We start from the raw sequence: 19,656 nt of genomic DNA on the forward strand, positions 1-19,656 counted from the left end.
ACTACAATGCCCCTGTACACAAAGCCATCTCCATAAAGATCTGCTTTTCATGGGTTGGAGTGGAAGATCTCCTGCTATAGAGCTCCAACCCCTATTAAACACTTTTGGGATGAATGTGAACGCTGACTGCGCCCCAGGCCTCCTCACCTCACCAACACTTTACTACCACCGTGGAACATCTTCAGAGAAGAGTGAAGGTTATTATAAGAGCAAATAGGAACTGTATGGTCTACAATGCCCACATATATAACATTAGGATCGCAGCGCAAAACCAAACCACACTGCTCAGGATCGAATTTTTAGCCGAACGGTTCCTTTAAAAGCTCAGCTCAGGGCTCTGTCCTGTCACACTCCATCATCCTTCTTCTTAAAACTCAGTGTGTGTGTGTGTGTGTGTGTGTGTGTGTGTGTGTGTGTGTGTTATCAGCAGTCCGAGTGTGTGCTGCATACAGATCAGTGTGAGGAAGCAGGGTGTGTGTATAAAGAGGCGTGCGTATAATGGAGGAGCGCAGACGCTCGGCCGCCGCTCCTTCACTCAGACCCGCAGTCTCGCTTTTCATCAGCCGTCTCCGAATGAAGTGGTAATTCAGTTTCGCTCCATCTCTGAACCTCTCTTTCTCTTTCTCTCTCTCTTTTTCCCTCTCTCTCTCTCTCTCACATTGAAGATCCCACGGCTCGTTCTCAGGTCGGAGAAACAGCCTAGTGTCGTTCGAAGACTCAAATCTATTTCGGTAATTGACATCATTATTATGTCTAACAAGAAACGTGTCCTTGCGAGAAAAAAAAAAAAAAGCTCCACCTACAAACCCACCCTTTTTCCAAAGACCACCGCGTGCCATTGGTACCAACGGAGTGTTTTGCTAGTTAACATTAATAACGCCCTGTCACTTATAATAATAATATCAATATGATTGTTATATATACAGTATATTGGGCAAAAGGGGATATGATATTTCTATCAGATATTAAACCTACTATCAAATATCAAAAAATAAATTCCAAATAAAAAATAAATAGATAGAAATGAACAAACTACAATATAAGTAAAAAACTCGCTGCTATATCCATTTAATAAAATCGTTTTATGTATATTTCCAGCCATTCCATTTTAACCTCCTTTTTCTTAATCCTGTTTTTTATTTATCTTTGTATTTCTTTATTTTTTTTTGCTGGGGTGATGTAGTGTTTAGGTAATCTGTGCAAGTGACCTAGATTTTATTCTGTGAGACAGACAGACAGACAGACAGACAGACAGACAGACAGACAGACAGACAGAAAGACAGACAGACAGACAGACAGACAGACAGACAGACAGAAAGACAGACAGACAGGAGAGGGAGAGAAAATGGTGGGTGAAAGAGAGCGGTAGAAAAAGAGGGAGAGAGAGAAAGATGGGGTGAGATTGAGAGAGGGATTGAGAGGGAAACAGAATGAGAGATTATGATAGAGAAAAAGGAGATGAGGAGAACAAGTGAAAGAAGGGGAAAAAAGAGGGAGGGAGGAAGGGAGAAATAGCGGAAGAGAGAGAGAGAAAGAGAGAGGGTAGGAGATAAACAGAGGGAGAAGAAAAGAGAGGAAGAGTAGGGGAGAGAGATGGAATGAGAGGAAAGAAATTAAGAGTTGGATAAAAAAAGGGAGTGGGGCAGAGATAAAAAGAGGGAGATAAAGAGAAAGGAATGAAATGGAAAGAGAGATGAAGAGATGAAATAAAGGAAGGACATGGAGGGAAAGATATGGAGAAAGGAAAGAAATGGAGGGGGAGAGATGGAAAGAGAAAGAGAAGAAATGGAGAGAGAGAGAGATGAAGAGAGAAAAGGGGAGCGATTAAGAGAGGGAGATATTGCAATGTTTACAGGAACCTGTTTTCCCTCTCGGTGAGAATTTCATTTGGCAGGCCAGAGGTGTAAATGGCGTTTCTGGGGTGCATTAATGCACATCTTGTGCTCGTATCTGACTCTACGTTTCACGTTCCATGTTTAGCGTCGAGGCCTGTTTTATCTCAGTGTGTTTGTGTGTGTGTGTGTGTTTTTGTGTGCTTGTGCGTGTGTCGCGACTTTGCGCTCGTGCCTTTCCTGCCACTTGATGCGATCCGGTGTCGCGCGGGTCAAACAGCGACAGATGAGAAGGCGTGCGGCGGCGTGTTTGATCCCACAGACCCTCCCGGTGTCGTATTATCACCAGGAGAGAGAAGAGGAAACGGCTCGGCTGTGTCCCAAATATCAAAACCGGTGCACAAAGCCGCGTGTCGGCGTAGCAAAACGACATGCGCAATGCCGCGGCTAACCTTAGGGGAACGTCACATAATCAACAAACAAAGAAGCAGACAGATTAAGATTGTTGATTTGGGATGTGGCCCGTAGAGAGTGCGGAACACATGCGGTGTCTTAGAATATTACATATTATTAACGCTAATTAGTGAAAAAGTCCAGAAATAGACTGTGTACATGAGGGCTACTTGCTAGCAAGCTGGCTAGTTTACTCAATAGAAACACCCCACACACTCTATACACTACATAGTCGACTATCACAATCCGAAAACACCCCTAATCAAGTCAAGAAGCTTTTGTCATTTCAACCATATAAAGTTGACGTGGTACACAGTGAAATGAGACAAACGTTCCTCCAGAACCTACCGATGTACGATGTGCAGCAATCAGGAGGTGCAAAACAGCATGTAAACAGTATAATGTGATTATTATAATATAAGATGGGTAGGCTCCCGATGGTCTAGTGGTTAGGATGGGGCGCCCTCACCGCTGCGGCCCGGGTTCGATCCCCGGTCAGGGAACCAACCCCAGCCATTAGGGTTGCACGCTTAGTGCCGGTCCCAAGCCTGGATAAATGGGGAGGGTTGCGTTAGGAAGGGCATCCAGTGTAAAAAAAACAAAAACGTGACAAATCAAACATGCGGCTCATGAATACGGATGATCTGCAGTGGCGACCCCTAATGGGAGAAGCTGAAAGAAAGTTTATAACATAATATGAGTGGTGGTAAAAAGCGTTCATTATACAAGACCATAAACTATTGTCCCGATCCAATGTGAACGTGTCCCAAACTACAAACCCTTTATTCAATATACAGGCCTCCGTTTGCCATTTTATTATTGCATTCTCGGCCAATCAGAATGCACCATGCCAGTATAGGGAAACATCGTTTGACATTAGGATGATGAAATCTTCTAATGAACTCGGACATTTGGACCCCTGTTGCCTTTAAAGTCAACGATTTATACAGACATACAGGAGACAGTGTGGGACTTCTGAGTGAGTGAGTGAGTGAGTGTGTGTGTGTGTGTGTGTGTGTGTGTGTGTGTGTGTGTGGGAATGATATTTAAATAGGCAGCTCGTGTCTGCCTGTAGGCCTCCTAAAGCACTGACACTCACCGAGTATGTCCTCCATAAAATAATATCACACTAACGCTGTTCTAACTCCACTCTGAATTATTTCTGCTGAAGGACATCTAGAGAATTTTTCCTTTTTTTTCCAGAGTGTTATACTGATGTGATAAATTTCAACTATGATAACCCTCATGCAGAAGACTCTTTTTGTCCGAGATACCTTCCTTGTGCAGGATACCGTCCTTGTTGGGAGAGACTGTGGTTGTACTTGTTGGGGATACCCTTCTTGCCTAGATACCTACTAAGATTCTGTCCTCATCCAAGATTTTGTCCAAGACAATTTTTTTTGTCCGGCATACCTTTCTATGTCTAGTATTCCATCCTTGTCAGAAGATACCATCCTTGTCCTTGTTCAGGATACCCTTCTTGTTCTAGATATCTTCCATGTCTAAGATACTGACCTAATCCAAACCCTTTTTTTCCAGGATACCTTCCTTGTGAATGATGCCTACTTTGTTAGCAGAAAACCATGGTTGTCCTTGTTCAGGATACCCTTTTTTTGTCCAGGATATTTTCCATGTCCAAGATATCATGCTTGTCTTAGATGCATTTTATGTCCAAGATGTTGTCCTTGTCCAAGGTATTGTTCTTATCCAAGATCTTGTCTTGGATAAGAACTTGTTCAGGGATACCTTCCATGTTCAAGAATTCCTCCCTGTCAAAAAATACGTTTTATTTTCAAGATATTGTCCTTGTCCAAAACACTTTATTGTCTGACACATCTTTCTTAGTGCAGGATACCTTTCTTGTTAGGAGATTCAATTATTTTTCTTGTTCAGGAAAATCTTCTGGTCCTAGATACCTTTCATTTCCAAAATATCAACCTTGTCTAATATACCATTTATTTGTCTTATATACAGTGGGTACGGAAAGTATTCAGACCCCCTTAAATTTTTCACTCTTTGTTATATTGCAGCCATTTGCTAAAATCATTTAAGTTCATTCTTCTTCCTCATGAATGTACACACAGCTCCCCATACTGACAGAAAAACACAGAATTGTTGACATTGTTGCAGATTTATTAAAAAAGAAAAACTGAAATATTACATGGTCCTAAGTATTCAGACCCTTTGCTGTGACACTCATATTTAACTCAGGTGCTTTCCATTTCTTCTGATCATCCTTGAGATGGTTCTACACCTTCATTTGAGTCCAGCTGTGTTTGATTAAACTGATTGGACTTGATTAGGAAAGCCACACACCTGTCTATATAAGACCTTCCAGATCACAATGCATGTCAGAGCAAATGAGAATCATGAGGTCAAAGGAACTGCCTGAAGAGCTCAGAGACAGAATTGTGGCAAGGCACAGATCTGGCCAAGGTTACAAAAAGATTTCTGCTGCATTTAAGGTTCCTAAGAGCACAGTGGCCTCTATAATCCTCAAATGGAAGACGTTTGGGCGACCAGAACCCTTCCTAGAGCTGGCCGTCCGGCCAAACTGAGCTATTGGGGGAGAAGAGCCTTGGTGAGAGAGGTAAAGAAGAACCCAAAGATCACTGTGACTGAGCTCCAGAGATGCAGTCAGGAGATGGGAGAAAGTTGTAGAAAGTCAACCATCACTGCAGCCCTCCACCAGTCGGGGCTTTATGGTAGAGTGGCCCGACGGAAGCCTCTCCACAGTGTAAGACACATGAAAGCCCGCATGGAGTTCTCCAAGATGGTGAGAAATAAGATTCTCTGGTCTGATGAGACTAAAATAGAACCTTTTGGCCTTAATTCTAAGCGGTATGTGTGGAGAAAACCAGGCACTGCTCATCACCTGTCCAATACAGTCCCAACAGTGAAGCATGGTGGTGGCAGCATCATGCTGTGGGGGTGTCTTTCAGCTGCAGGGACAGGACGACTAGTTGCAATCGAGGGAAAGATGAATGCGGCCAAGTACAGGGATATCCTGGACAAAAACCTTCTCCAGAGTGCTCTGGACCTCAGACTGGGCCAAAGGTTTACCTTCCAACAAGACAATGACCCTAATCACACAGCTAAAATAACGAAGGAGTGGCTTCACAACATCTCCGTGACTGTTCTTGAATGGCCCAGCCAGAGCCCTGACTTAAACTCAATTGAGCATCTCTGGAGAGACCTAAAAATGGCTGTCCACCAACGTTTACCATCCAACCTGACAGAACTGGAGAGGATCTGCAAGGAGGAATGGCAGAGGATCCCCAAATCCAGGTGTGAAAGACTTGTTGCATCTTTCCCAAAAAGACTCCTGGCTGTATTAGATCAAAAGGGGGCTTCTACTAAATACTGAGCAAAGGGTCTGAATACTTAGGACCATGTGATATTTCAGTTTTTCTTTTTTAATAAATCTGCAACAATGTCAACAATTCTGTGTTTTTCTGTCAGTATGGGGAGCTGTGTGTACATTCATGAGGAAGAAGAATGAACCTAAATGATTTTAGCAAATGGCTGCAATATAACAAAGAGTGAAAAGTTTAAGGGGGTCTGAATACTTTCCGTACCCACTGTACATTTTGAATATCAGAATTACTGTCCTTGTCCAAAATACTATTCTTATCCAAGTCATTTTTTTATGTCCAAGAAACTTGTCCTTATCCTTGTCCAAGGCTTCTTATTTTAGGATTTTAGGATGTGTCAGACAAGGTGGTTCCTCCACAAAGTATCTTGTTTCCTATTTACACTCTACGCCTGTGATTTTTAAGTACAATTTAAACATCCCATCTACAGACAAGATTCTGCTCTAGTGGGAAGGGGGGATGCAAATGTGTGCAAATGAATGTGCAACATATGTGCAAATCCGCCACATAAACATGACATACGGCGATGCTGCAACATATCGTTTAAGGTGGCACACATGCTACAATAGCCAAAAAACATCGCTGGAAGACGATGAAAAATCAGGAAGACTTCCAGGACACATTCAAGCATTGGCAGGAACTATTTTAAAGGTGATAGTGTGCGATGGTAGATAAATAAAGAACTTTCTTGTAATCAAGAAAACTTTAATACCACCTTGTATTTTAGATAGTAGTATGCTGGGGCAGTGGCATTAAAGCCAACAGACTAAAACAAATGACTGGACAGGTAGGTGTACTTTGGGTGGATCTGGACCCCCTGGAATCAATTTTCCAGGGAAAATCCACATGAATTTAAATGTTTCCCCTAGTTACATAGGACGACCCAACTACCCTGGATGCCATTTATTTTTGACCTGACCTTTTATTCTAGTATACCAGGCATATTCAAGATAGTTCTTGTTGGTCCTTATTCAAGATACTATCATTGTCCATCTTGTGTGCCTTTGATACCATCCTTGTCCAGGATACCATCTCAATCCAAAGTACCACCCTTGACCAAGATCACATTCTTGGACAAGGTACTTGTACTATCCTTGTCCAAGGTTCCAGCATTATTCAATGTTCTTTTCTTTCCTGAGACGCTATCATTTTACCGATACCATGTCTGCCCAGGATGCCATTCTTGCTGTCTGGAATGAATCGTCATCCACTATGATTACAAGTTAAAGCCGTTCATTGACCTTGTTTTAGCAGCAAAACAAACCTTCACTTGCTTCTGACAGAAGCTGTCAGTGGGTGTGGATAGACCTCTGATTTGACATGAAGTGGGGCAACAACAGCAACAAAAACAGTTGATTTCTACTGTTTGAGTCTGACAGCAACTAAACAAACAACAATTTAATCCCCACAAATCGTCACATTACCGTTGGGTACACTAAAGCTTTTGAGTGCACTACGACGTCACGAAGCGCAAATCCTCCTGATAATCCACAACAGACAGTCAAGTCTCCCTGTGTTTGACTTAAAAGCAGGAGCTAGGTTTTAATCCCGCTGTAATTCCTCCTCTAAAGCCACATCAGTCTCACACTGTTATTTACTACATTTATTTAATGTTTGTAATGACTTTAGATTGAGGCTAAGATCAAGAAAGAAAGAAAGACGAAACAATTATTTGAGTGTCACGCAGGCTAATACTTTGAGCTGTTCTTTAAGTCTTTGGGATTTGAACCAGCAACATTCTGGTGTTTTAAGCGCCTCAGTTCAAGAGCCCTTAGCTTGCATTTCACTAATGCTGTTCACAAAGCAAAAACGAGCAACGTGTAATCTCTTTTGTGTGTTTGTTCAGGACGGACTATGCTAATGGCATACACATCAGTTATCCCGAGGTGTTTATCCTCTCGTGTGCAACTCAAACGCCGCACACTCTTAGAACGGCGGCGCACAAGCGTGTGATTGATGGACATGCCGATGGTCTCGCACTCCAATTACGGCCAATCTCATCTGTCAACATTTCCTGCCACGGCCATATATCCTCGCTGAGCTCGTTTCCCAATGCTCCTTTTAACGCCTGTTTGTGTATGTGTTTGTTGAAATGATACACTGAAAAAAAACAATCAAAGTTCAATCAAGAAAATGCATTTTTTTTATTAACGTTAAAGTAACAATTATACTCCTTCCTAATTAAAGGTGTATCGATAGAGTGTATGCATAATCATAATTTCCCTTCAATATAATCCTGTCCCTCTCATCATATCTACCTCAACCAATTACAATAATCCTGCCACTTCTCACTGTTACTCACCCTCCTTGATCAATATTCCTCTCTAACCACTCCTTCTTCCCAAACATGCCATTACTCCAACCACCCTATCACTCTAAACATGTCCTCATTCTAACCACACAATCACTCCAAACACACCCTCACTCTAACTAACCCATTACACTAAAGACTCCATCATTCCAACCACCTCACCCCAAACATGCCCTCATTTTAACCACACCCCATCACCTCAAACACACCCTCAATTAAACCGCCCCATAACTCCAAACATGCCCTCATTTTAACCACACCCAATCACCCCAAACACACCATCATTCCAACAACGCCCCTCACCCCTAACAGACCTTCACTTTAACTTACATTTCGGATTTGAACCTGTGACCTTCTGATCCAAAGTCCAATGAGCTGAGCTACCACCTCCTCTGACTACCCCATCACCCCAAACAGACCCTCACTTTAACTACCCAATCACTCCAAACACACCATCATTTCAATAACCCCATCACCCCAAACAGACCCTCACTTTAACTTACATTCACATTTATGGCATTTGGCAGACGCCCTTACCCAGACCGACTTACAACTGAGCAGGGGAGGGTTGTTCAAGAGCCAAGCAGTGGCAGCTTGGTGGTGGTTGAATTTGAACCTGTGACCTTAAGATCTAAAGTCCAATGCCCTCACCCTCACTTCAAGCACTCCAAAAGTATTTAGTAATGAATATTGCACACCATGTTCACTCACTATTCACTGAAAAGAACTCCCACTACTCCCATGATTCCTTACATGTTCCTGACTATAACACCATTCCTGGCTGATTGATGGTCTTTCTTTCAAGTTTTGCCCCAGCTGACAAATCACCGGCGTGGTAAAAAGGTAAAATGATAAACGACGCACGTATGGTGTACGACAGCTCATTACGATGCCAGGCTCGCGTGTGCTTTAATAAACTTTAATAAAAACGCCATTAATAAAAATAAGTCTTCCATAAAACGCAGGGTTCTGCCGTGACCGTGGAGACCTTTGTTAATCTTTTTAATAAACAATCCTGCAGCTGTTTATATCTGCAATTGATAGTGCGATATGATGTCAGGCTAAATTTGTGTGATGAGTATTGATCAGGTATCGATTTTTTTCCTTCGCTGAGCAAAGAAACGTTATATTTGTGTATCACGGTGGATCAGTGAGAGGACGAGCGAGGCAGCGGTGTTTTCCCAAAGCTGCATACACACCAAACCTTCTATATTCACAAGGCTATTTGTTTTGAGAACGGATTACATCATTGGTTGGAGCGTTTAAAAGCTATTGGAGTATCTTGGTGTAACTGGTATGAAATAAAGGCCTAATGATTCAGTGAAAGAAAAAAGTGGTGATGACCTTTTTAGCCTGCAGAGTCCTGCAAATGATCGTTGGGGTGGTGTTCCCCGACTCAGCTATTTTGTCAACCACTCTATTGTTCGTTACATTTTTTTCCTCATTCGTTACCTCTGTCTCAAAACTAGCTGCAATGATATAACTCAAGAATTAAAGAAATCGAAAATTCCCGCGATTGTGTGACGTGACCTTTGAGCTGGATCTTCATCTTCAGGAAGAGAACGAAATCTGCAGGAGACAAATATGGCGAGTGAGAGTAGAGTGGGTGCGATCATGTGAGATCATGTGAATTGTTCTCCGACAATCATCATGCACAGGGAGCCGAATGATTTGGACATTTTTGGGGTTAAGCTTGTGGGTCTTCCTGATCTCTCGTCGACTTTCAGTGATGTTCTTTCACTCTTGAAGCCTGTGTGCGGCTCGAAACACCTCGAATAACTTCACAAACGCATGTCATGTCAAACGGCTCCGTGGCAGATTTGCCCAGTTTCACGCAGAATTTCACATTTGTTCTTTTGTTCGGACTTGCTGTCCGTGATGAAATCGCAGACGTGGGTAATGCACATGGTCAGAATATGCACCAGTTAACACCATTAGTCTGGAAACCTTTTTGATGTCACCTCATATATCCCAAAGTACTTGTTTTTTTTGTTTTTTTTATCTTATTTCTAAATACACTCTAGAATTTACACCATCAGGCCCCTTTGTTCCCACAAAATTATGTTTCAAGTGTTGGATCTTCCTAAGCCCTGGTATACCCTATATAATATAGTCCTATATTTTCAGGACCATTTGCTTTTAAACTCTTTTGTTCCCATAGTGTTTGGTTCCCAATGCCCAATACAGTAACACCTCGTTGGAGAAGAAACTTGTGAGCGCTTCAGTCTTGCGGTAAAACAAATGCATGAAGAGTCAATAGTTAGCTCAGGAACAGTGCCATAGCATTTTCTTTTGGAATTTCTGTGCATTTAAACCTAAATCATGTGTCCTGAAGTGGTTAAAACCACCTACTTGTTTGGTACTCGTCAGTTTCAGCACTTGTCACGAGTACGGAACGAATTACTGAGGAGTACTGAGGTATTACTGTATTTCTACAATTGCCTGGTCCAAGAATCCATCAATATTAAATAGCCTTCTTCATAAAGTTTTAAAATCCTGGGACGGTTTGTCTCTATATATCAAAGATTTGTTTAGGACCTAATGTTTCCCAGTTCTTGTATTTACAGGGCACCAATACTCCCAAGGCTCTATGTTTCCAAGGCTATACATTCTCTGAGACCTGTTTTCCAAGTAAAACAATATATTGAACTCAAAATCCTCTAAGACTCTGTTCCCAGGACCCTATGTTGCTAGGGCTTTATATTCCCAGAGAAACATATTCCCATGGCTCCTTATCCTCAGGTCCTAGTATGATACATCCAAAATTGAATACAATGCTGGGTTTAATTGTTTTGGAGTTTATCATATTCTCAGATCTCTATCTTTTCAAGGATCTTGTTCCCTAGACTGTATATTCCAAGGCTGCTATGCTTTTGCCTTACATTTTTAAGACCTTATGTTGCCTAGGTGCTTTGTTCCCAAGATTCCCAAGGCTTTATTTTTCAAAACCCATGTTCCATATGTGATCTATTCCCAAAGCTCAATATTCCCATGGTTGTCTGCTGCTAGGGCTTTATATTTCCATGAAACCACATTCCCAAGGCTCCTTATCCTCAGGTCCCAATGATCCTTGGCTACACTCCCAGAATCTAACACATTCATAGGTCCAATGATTTTGCAGGACCCTATAGTCCCAGATTTCTCTCATTTCGGGCTTCTACACCTTCACCTTGTATTCCCAAGTGTCCCTTTATCCTAGGGCCCTTATGCTTTCAAATCTTTATAGATTCAGTGATTCTATATTTCTAGGATTCTGAAAACAGAGCCCTTAGAAAACATGGTTTAGGTGTTCGGGTTAGTTGCATGTAGACACTTTTTAACGTTTCATAATTTTTTTATTTCGTAATCGTAATTTTGCATAATAACATGCCGCAGTGAGTCAGCAGCACTGCCCCATCTCGGGAATATAGTATTACACAGGAAGGGGCTCTGCTGCAATTTGCAATCACCTTCTGGACAATAGCACATGGCCCTAAACACTAAAGCTGAAGATTTATATATCTATATCTGTGTGTGTGTGTGTGTGTGTGTGTGTGTGTGTGCGACCACAGATGGGTGAACTACAGAGTTTAAATATCGCATAGGCATTATTAAGCAGTTTATCAGGTAGACAGACTACCTCCATCTCACACACACACACACACACACACACGCACACACACACACACACACACACACACACACAAGCACACACAAACGTTCAAAACACATTTTGGAAAGGACATGAAAGCAATTACTTCGCTCTTTCTCGATCGCTCTTTCTCGATCTCTCTCTTTCTCGATCTCGATCTCTCTCTCTCTCTCTCTCTCGTTCTCTCACTCCCCCTTTTATTCTCTTTCTCTCGGCAGCGTTCTAATAAATGCCACTCCTCAAGGACACTTCTCTTAATGGCCATTATCCACGCTTTCCAAAGAGACAGATAAAAGACATCTGCCTTTACTGTGTGTCCATGCGCTCCGCTGTGTTCGGCTCATTCAGCACCGGGTCGCGTGTCTCCTCGCTCCGCTGCTGTCACTTTTTAGTCGCGCGTTTACTCCGCCGCTCCTCAATACGAGCGTTAATCACTTCCTGACTTCTGAAGAGTCATCAAATGTGGTTTTTTTTTTTTTTTTTTTTGGCTCCATCAAAAGAGCACCAGCCAATCACATGCACAAAGTAACGGGTCGCGTCCCGAACCGCCGTTGCAGCGCTACACGGGATGTCGCAATAGCTTCAAAACACAAATAATAGTCGCAGCACATAAGTAGCAATTCGAGGACACAGCCACAGGCAGTGTCCAGTTGCCATGGCAACTTTGGCTTTTCCTAGATTTGTACGACCGTAAATTGCAAGCGTGTTTGCAATTTAGTGGATCTCCAATTTCAAGTCTGGTTTTTAGGACGGAGCCGGTGGAGAGACTGCGACACACACTTTCTTAACATCGCACAGTCATGGGCCACGCCCAAACCTGGCTCTAATGTCTAAACAGGACATAGTCTTTAGTAGGACATAGCAAATGTAATCTGTTAGATTTGATATCCTATTAAACAATATTGATGCAATTTAGGACACAGCCATAGAGAGACTGGAACACAGACTGTGTGCCCACCAGGGTTGCGAAGGGGTGGAAAATTTCTGGGAAGTTTCCGAAAAAGTTTCATAGGAACTTCATCTGGGGAATTTGGAAAGTTGGAAACTTACCAGGAATTTATTGGAATTTAGAGGGAAATTTCTGGGAATTAATACAAAAGAAATTGGGGGAAATGTATTGAAACTGCATCATACATCAAACATAAATATAAACAGGTTTTTGGTCACAAGCTGACATGCATGAAAACATACAGATTTTAACGAATGAGATTTTTTATTTAAAATTCTTAGTTTTATTTTGTTGCATAAAGACACAGCACAAGAAAGTTTGGATGGACTTTTTGTTTATATTATTGTGTGCAGAATTCAGAAACGATGTGTGTTACGGTACGAAGAAATGCATAGTGCATGTAAGGGGTGTGCGATTGATGAAATTCAAATGAATTCGCGTTAAATTCCGTTTGTTAAGCTACATTTAAGTACCTGCAATTTTGTAAATTCCCATTTTATTTCCACTAATTCCTGTTAATTCACATTGAAAATGCCATAAACTAAGTGCCCCTAATGCTTATTTTACTGTACTGCAAAAAAAAAAAAAAAAAGGCTCCTCCACTGTAGGGCTTCTTCTTCTATTGGCTTCTCGCATTAGGGGTGTCACAGCGGATCATCCGTCTCCATACCAACCTGTCCTCTACATCTGCCTCTTTCACACCAACTACCTGCATGTCTTCCCTCACCACATCCATGAACCTTCTCCTTGGTCTTCCTCTTTTCCTCCTTCCTGGTGGCTCCATCCTCAGCATTCTCTTACTGATATACCCCATGTCCCTCCTCTGCACATGTCCAAACCATCTCAATCTCGCCTCCCTCACCTTGTTTTCAAAACGTCCTACATGCGCTGTCCCTCTAATAAACTCATTTCTAATCTTGTCTATCCTCGTCACTCCCAATGAAAACCTTAACATCTTCAGCTCTGCTACCTCCAGCTCCACCTCCTGTCTTTTACTCAATACCACTGTCTCTAAACCATACAACATCTCAGGTCTCACCACAGTCCTATCAACTTTCCCTTTTATTCTGTAGGACACTATACGTTAAATGTTATTTATATATATTTTTTGACAAATAGTGACGTCTAGACGTCTTGGTCGGAGCGTCAACAAAACTGCAGCTCTTGTGGGATGTTCCTGGTCTGCAGTGGTCAGAATCTATCAAAAGTGGTCCAGGGAAGGAACAGTGGTGAACCGGCGACAGGATCGTTGATGCATGTGAGGAGCGAAGGCTGGTCTGTGTGGTCCGATCCAATAGACAAGCTCCTGTAGCTCAAACTGCTGAAGAAGTTCATGCTGTTTATGATTTATGGGTTACAACTGTTGTAGCAGCTAAAGGGGGACCAACACAATATTCGGCAGGTGGTCTTAATGTTTTTATATATATATATATATATTACACGCTACATTAGGAATGTATTACAGGAAATGTACCATCTGGATCTTTTATCTAGCAAACTATTATGTGGTTTGGGAGACAGCACACACTACACATACACACACGTATTAACACAGCACAGTAGCACAGCCCACAACCCCAAACCGCTCAATGCATTTAATAGCCTACAAGAACAAGTCGGCATTCGTGCGGAAACCGAAATTGGACTTGTTATACATGCATGATCACCGGCTGTGTCCCAAATCATTATTAGAGCATTTCATCATATGTTAAAGGTATTACTCATAGACAGACTTGAACACATACTGACTGTAGTCTATGTGTGATTTATCGTGTGAGTGTGCGTGTGTGCGCTTTGTGATAAAGTGCAGCTCTGATCCATCTCCGCCATCCGTCGCTCCGCTAATAAACACCACGATAAAGGTCAGCCTGATAAACAGCAACCTGATTAAATCCCCTCGTGCCCTCACCCCTACTCCCTGCTCCATTCAGAAAACAGGAAGTACAGAGGAACCTAAAAAACATCCCTCCATCACACATATACACACACCGTTAAAACACACCAGATGCAGAGTATGAGATACAGCCAAGAGATTGTGTCTGTCTGCATTTTTGCCTGTCTGGTCATTTGGCTAGGTTTTTATTAGCACCAATAAGAGCTGCAAAAATTTCAGCCTTACCTTAGCTACACGATTGGCTACTTCACGTCCCACCATGAGCCCCTGGACGAAAGTGCGTGCGGCGGCGAGGGCACGTGTGATCTGGACCTTTAGTTTGTGCGGTGTGTCCCCGAACGGCTTCAGCTGGTCCGTGTACTTGCTCACACATTCGAAATACTCGTCTGTGAAAGAAAACTGCGAATTTAACAGCTGCAACATCTTTTCCAGAAGCTTGGCCCAGAAGTCGCCCAGCATCTCCTCCAGGTTCACGTTGCCTCCCGTGTAGTAGCGCCGTAGCTCAGAGAACAGGTCTTCGAAGATCTCCGAGTTCTGTATGAACAGGTTGCCGTAGGTGCGGACAAACATGTGGTTCAGAGACTTCTCCGAGTTGTCCAGCAACTCCAGGAAGAACTCTGCAAGGCAAAAAGGAGCAACATCATGCGTCTGAACCGAAATGCTGGGGGGAGATCAAAGTCTGGGAATTGAACATAAAGAATTAATGCTGTTCAATAAATTAGAGGACACAAAAATCTGAAAGTCAGATTCTGAAAAAAAACTATTTCATGGATTCGAGTTGAACAACAAACTGAAGGATCAGACTAAACCCAAGTAACCAAATTCAGGGAATCAAACTCCGGAAATTGAACTCAGTTAAGTAAATTTAGATAAAGCTAACCCAAGGAATTAAACTCAGGAAATCAGACAAAAAAAAACCTTAATCTGAACTCAAGAAATCATACTCAGAAAACTGAACTCAGCAAATCAAATTCAGAGAATTTAAATTTGGAAAACTGAACAAAAGAAAAACAAATTCAAGCAGAACAGACAGAAAAAAAAGATGTCAAGCGACCAAAACTCAAAAAATTAAGTCAAGTAGTCAAAACTCTAAAGACTGAAGTCAAGCAATCAAATTCAAGAAACCAGACCCAGAAACTTGAACTCATGGAACCAGACACAGAAAAAACTCAAGGTTCAGAAAAAATCTAAACTTAGGAAACTGGTCAAACAATTAAGTGCAATGAATCAGAGTCAGAAAAAGTGAACTCGATGATCCAGACTCAAAAAAGTAAAATTCAAGAAATCAAACCCACAGTCAAGGTATCAACATTCACAAAACTGAACTCAAGTTATCAAAACTAAGAAAACTATACTGGAAGTTTCAAATCTGGGGAATCCGACCCCCGGAAACGGAGGACTCGGAGCTCATTAAAAACTTGAACTTTAATTAAAACTAAAACCCTTGAACCAAATGAGTCTCAGAAAAAAAAGGATAAATAACAGCAAAACTGTAATACATCAAAACTAGCATAACTAGAGGGAGTAATGAATCAGTCATGGTTGGACTTGACAGGTCTACATCAGTCCAGCTGTTCATTGCATTACTCAAAGAGGCTGTAAAACACTGAGCTGCTTGTGTGTGTGAAAGACGATACACTGCATAGGGCTTTAATTAAAACCGTTATTAACGATCCGGCGGCGTGCTGTAAACAAAACGGCGATCGCGCGTGCGAAGACGAGACTGATTACGAGCCTGTTTTTTGGTTTTCTTTCTTTTTTTTCAAATGATCGTTTTATTACATCTTCATTCATATTCATATCCTTTCATATGTTTAGGAAGGAAAATACAGCGAACAGGAAGTGAAAAAAAGAAGGGATTAATGAACAGAAGCTGCTGTGAGAGAACGCTCTCATTACACACAACGGTGACACAATTTCCCCCTCAGCTAATTACACACACACACACACACACACACACACACACACACACACACACACACACACACACACACACAGTTCCTTAAACACTTCACTGAGCATACTATTGCGTTTCGAACTCGTCACATTTATGCTTGTGCGTGTGACAGAGCGATGAGTTTCTCTTCACCAACAGCATCTCCGCCTTATTATGTTGCTTCGCACTAATTGCTTGTTTGAACCACCATACACATACACCACTTGTCATATCCACACACACACACACACACACACACACACACACACACACACACACACACACACACACACACACACACACACACACACATCCCAGAGGCGGCTCATCAGATCATGCCTTGTTGCCCCCCAAATCCTCAGCATTGTGAGAACAGATCAAACATAAACTACAAAACACAACACAGCTAATGTGTCTAAATTGCGCATACTTACACACACACACACACACACACACACACACACACACACACACACACACACAAGCTTCAAGGAATCAAAATTGCATAATCAAACCTGGAATATTCATCTCAATAAACTCAATCAAAGGCGATGCGAATTGAAAAACGAAATTTCAAAAAGTAAACTGAAATCCAACTACACATTAATTCTATATCCACTTTCAAATAGTCCAAATATACCCCAATAGACCCACAAATATACCCCAAATACAACACCAAATTAACCCCAAACTACCACCAAATTAACTCCAATTCACCACCAAATTAACTACAAATAACCACCAAATTAATCCCAATTCAACAACAAATTAACTCCAATTCACCATCAGAAGAAATCCAAATAACCAACAAATTACCCCAATTCACCAACAAATATACCCCTATCAACCACCAAATTAATCATATAATCCACTATAAAATAATTTCCTTATCTATTACCATATTAACCCCTAACCAACCAAATTTAAGAAACAACTTACCAAATAACCAATCAACCACAAAATTAAACCTTAATCCATCAAGAAATTGACCCAATCACCCACTAAATTAACCCATAACCAACCACCAAATTAACCAACAAATCAACAAAAATAAATGACCATTAAATTAACCTATCTCTCACTAAATTAACCCCTAATCAGCCCCCAAATTAACCTTCAACCATGAAGTTTACCTCCAATCACACATCAAGCTAACCCCTAATCACCCGAATTCACCCTGATTGAACCCTGAAATAACCCCTAATGCACTAACAAATTTACCCCAATCAGCCACCAAATTAGCCCCTAATCAGCCCCTAAATTAGCCTCCAATCCAGTTTGAAATTAACCCTAAAATAACCCGCAATACACCATCAAATTTACCCTAATCAGGCCTGAATAAGCCATAATTCACCCAACTTGAGCCCAATCAACCACCAAGTTAACCCCAATCAAACCATAAAATAACCCATAATGAGCCACCGATTTGACCCCAAACACCAATTAAATTAGTTGCTAATCAGATCCCAAATTAACACCCAATAAACAATGAAATACTCCACATACACCAAGTTAACTCCTAATACCCCACCAAATTAACCCCATTCACAACCTAAAATAACCCAATAAATTCTAATCGGCTTCACAGACTGAAACCGGGGATATTTAAACTCGAGGTCCGGCAGTCGTTATTTCGAAATCAGACCACCACGCCTGAAAGCCTAGAATTCAAATGTAAAGGCAGAAAATAAGGAGGGCATTGATTTCGAGGAACTCAAACAATCAAGCTTGGAGACTTGAATTGAGGGAAATCAAACTCAGTGAGTCATGGTGCAAATTCAAAAAGCTTTGTTTTACACACACACACACACACACACACACACACACACACACACACACACACACACACACACACACACACACACGCATACACCTTTACAACGAAAGTGAATAACGAATATCACAAGCCGTATTCAGACACGTTCGCACACACACACTGTGTATGATCTAAGCATGAGTAAATTATATATGATTTGCATATAAATGATTCATAGAAGAATCGCAGTGAGCAAGCGTGGAGGTGAAATAGCGCTGCGTCAACATCAGTTCAGTTACACAAGCTTTTCAGCACTTCCTGTTTCTTTCCCCTTCCCAGAATGCACTGTGTCAGTGGAGTTCTTCTAATGGGTAAAAGGGCTGTATTAATCTACATCACATGTCTATTACCAAACACTGTGTGTGTGTGTGTGTGTGTGTGTGTGTGTGTGTGTGTGTGTGTAACGTAATTAATAGGCCCCTGTGTGGGCTAATTGAGAGCGGGAAAAGGCTATTACCTACATGTCACATGCACTCCTGTCAGTTGTCATGACTCGCTAGCAGACACACAAGACACCGATCCAAATATTCAGTTTGCTGATCAAGCCCCAGATAAACCCCGGCGGACAGCCGAATTAACCTTAAATCCACCTCATAATTAACCCCAAGGCCACCTCTAAAGTGACCCCAAATCTACATCCTCATAATTCTATATCCACCTCTGAATAATGTTTAATCGACCTCCAAATATAGCCCCAATCCACCACCAGGTATACCCCTATTCCAACACCAAATTACTTCTTAATCAACCACCAAATTACCTCCTAATCCACCAAAAAAGTAACCCCAAACAGTATACAATTATTTTCTAATCCACAGTAACTCCTAATCAACAACCAATTTAACCACTATGCAGCTTGATATATTTCCCCCCTAATACAGTACCAAACTCAACCCCAATCAACCTCCAATCCACTATTAAATTAAAACCCTAAAATAACCCATAATCCTCCACCAAACTGACAACAATCACCCACCAAATCAGCCCCTAATCAGCCCCAAAATTGACCCCCAATCACACCAAATTAGCCCCTGATCAGTCCCATCAACTATGAAATAACCCCAATAAACTATGAAATTAACCCCCAAAGGCACACTAGGTTAACCCCTAATCCAAATCCAGATTTACCCCAATTAAGACCTCAAATAACCCACATATTTCCACTACCAAATAAACCCTTATCACCCAGCAAGTTAACCTCTTATCCTGGATGCAACATGCAACAAATTAGCCACTAATCAGCCTCCAAATTAACCCCCAATCAGATATAAAATTTACCCACAATCACACACCAAATTCCCCCTAATCCACCACCAAATTAACCCTAATCAACTTCCAAATTAACCCCAATGCACTATGAAATTACCCTCCAGTTACACCCCACATTAACCCCCAAACCCCAACATAATTAACCCCAATCAAAGCCTAAAATAATCCATAATTTACCACAAAAAATATCC

The 19,656-nt window shown here is 41.6% G+C and overlaps 1 protein-coding gene and 1 long non-coding RNA gene across 3 annotated transcripts in view; one reads left to right on the plus strand and one right to left on the minus strand.

Moving 5' to 3' along the window:
- The window catches only part of LOC310715815, a 121,957-nt gene that overhangs the window by 82,683 nt on the left and 19,618 nt on the right, over positions 1 to 19,656 (plus strand). The window lies entirely within an intron of this gene.
- Positions 1 to 19,656, minus strand: part of gpc6a (glypican 6a) — a 168,785-nt gene that overhangs the window by 64,304 nt on the left and 84,825 nt on the right. For both annotated transcript variants that reach the window (XM_083522379.1, XM_083522380.1), the window contains exon 3: positions 14,670 to 15,061. In XM_083522379.1, coding sequence (XP_083378505.1) covers positions 14,670 to 15,061 — 392 coding nt within the window. The remainder of the gene's footprint in view (positions 1 to 14,669; positions 15,062 to 19,656) is intronic.

This window comes from Silurus aristotelis, assembly GCF_946808225.1.
Source record: "Silurus aristotelis genome assembly, chromosome: 20".
Lineage (NCBI taxonomy): Eukaryota > Metazoa > Chordata > Actinopteri > Siluriformes > Siluridae > Silurus > Silurus aristotelis.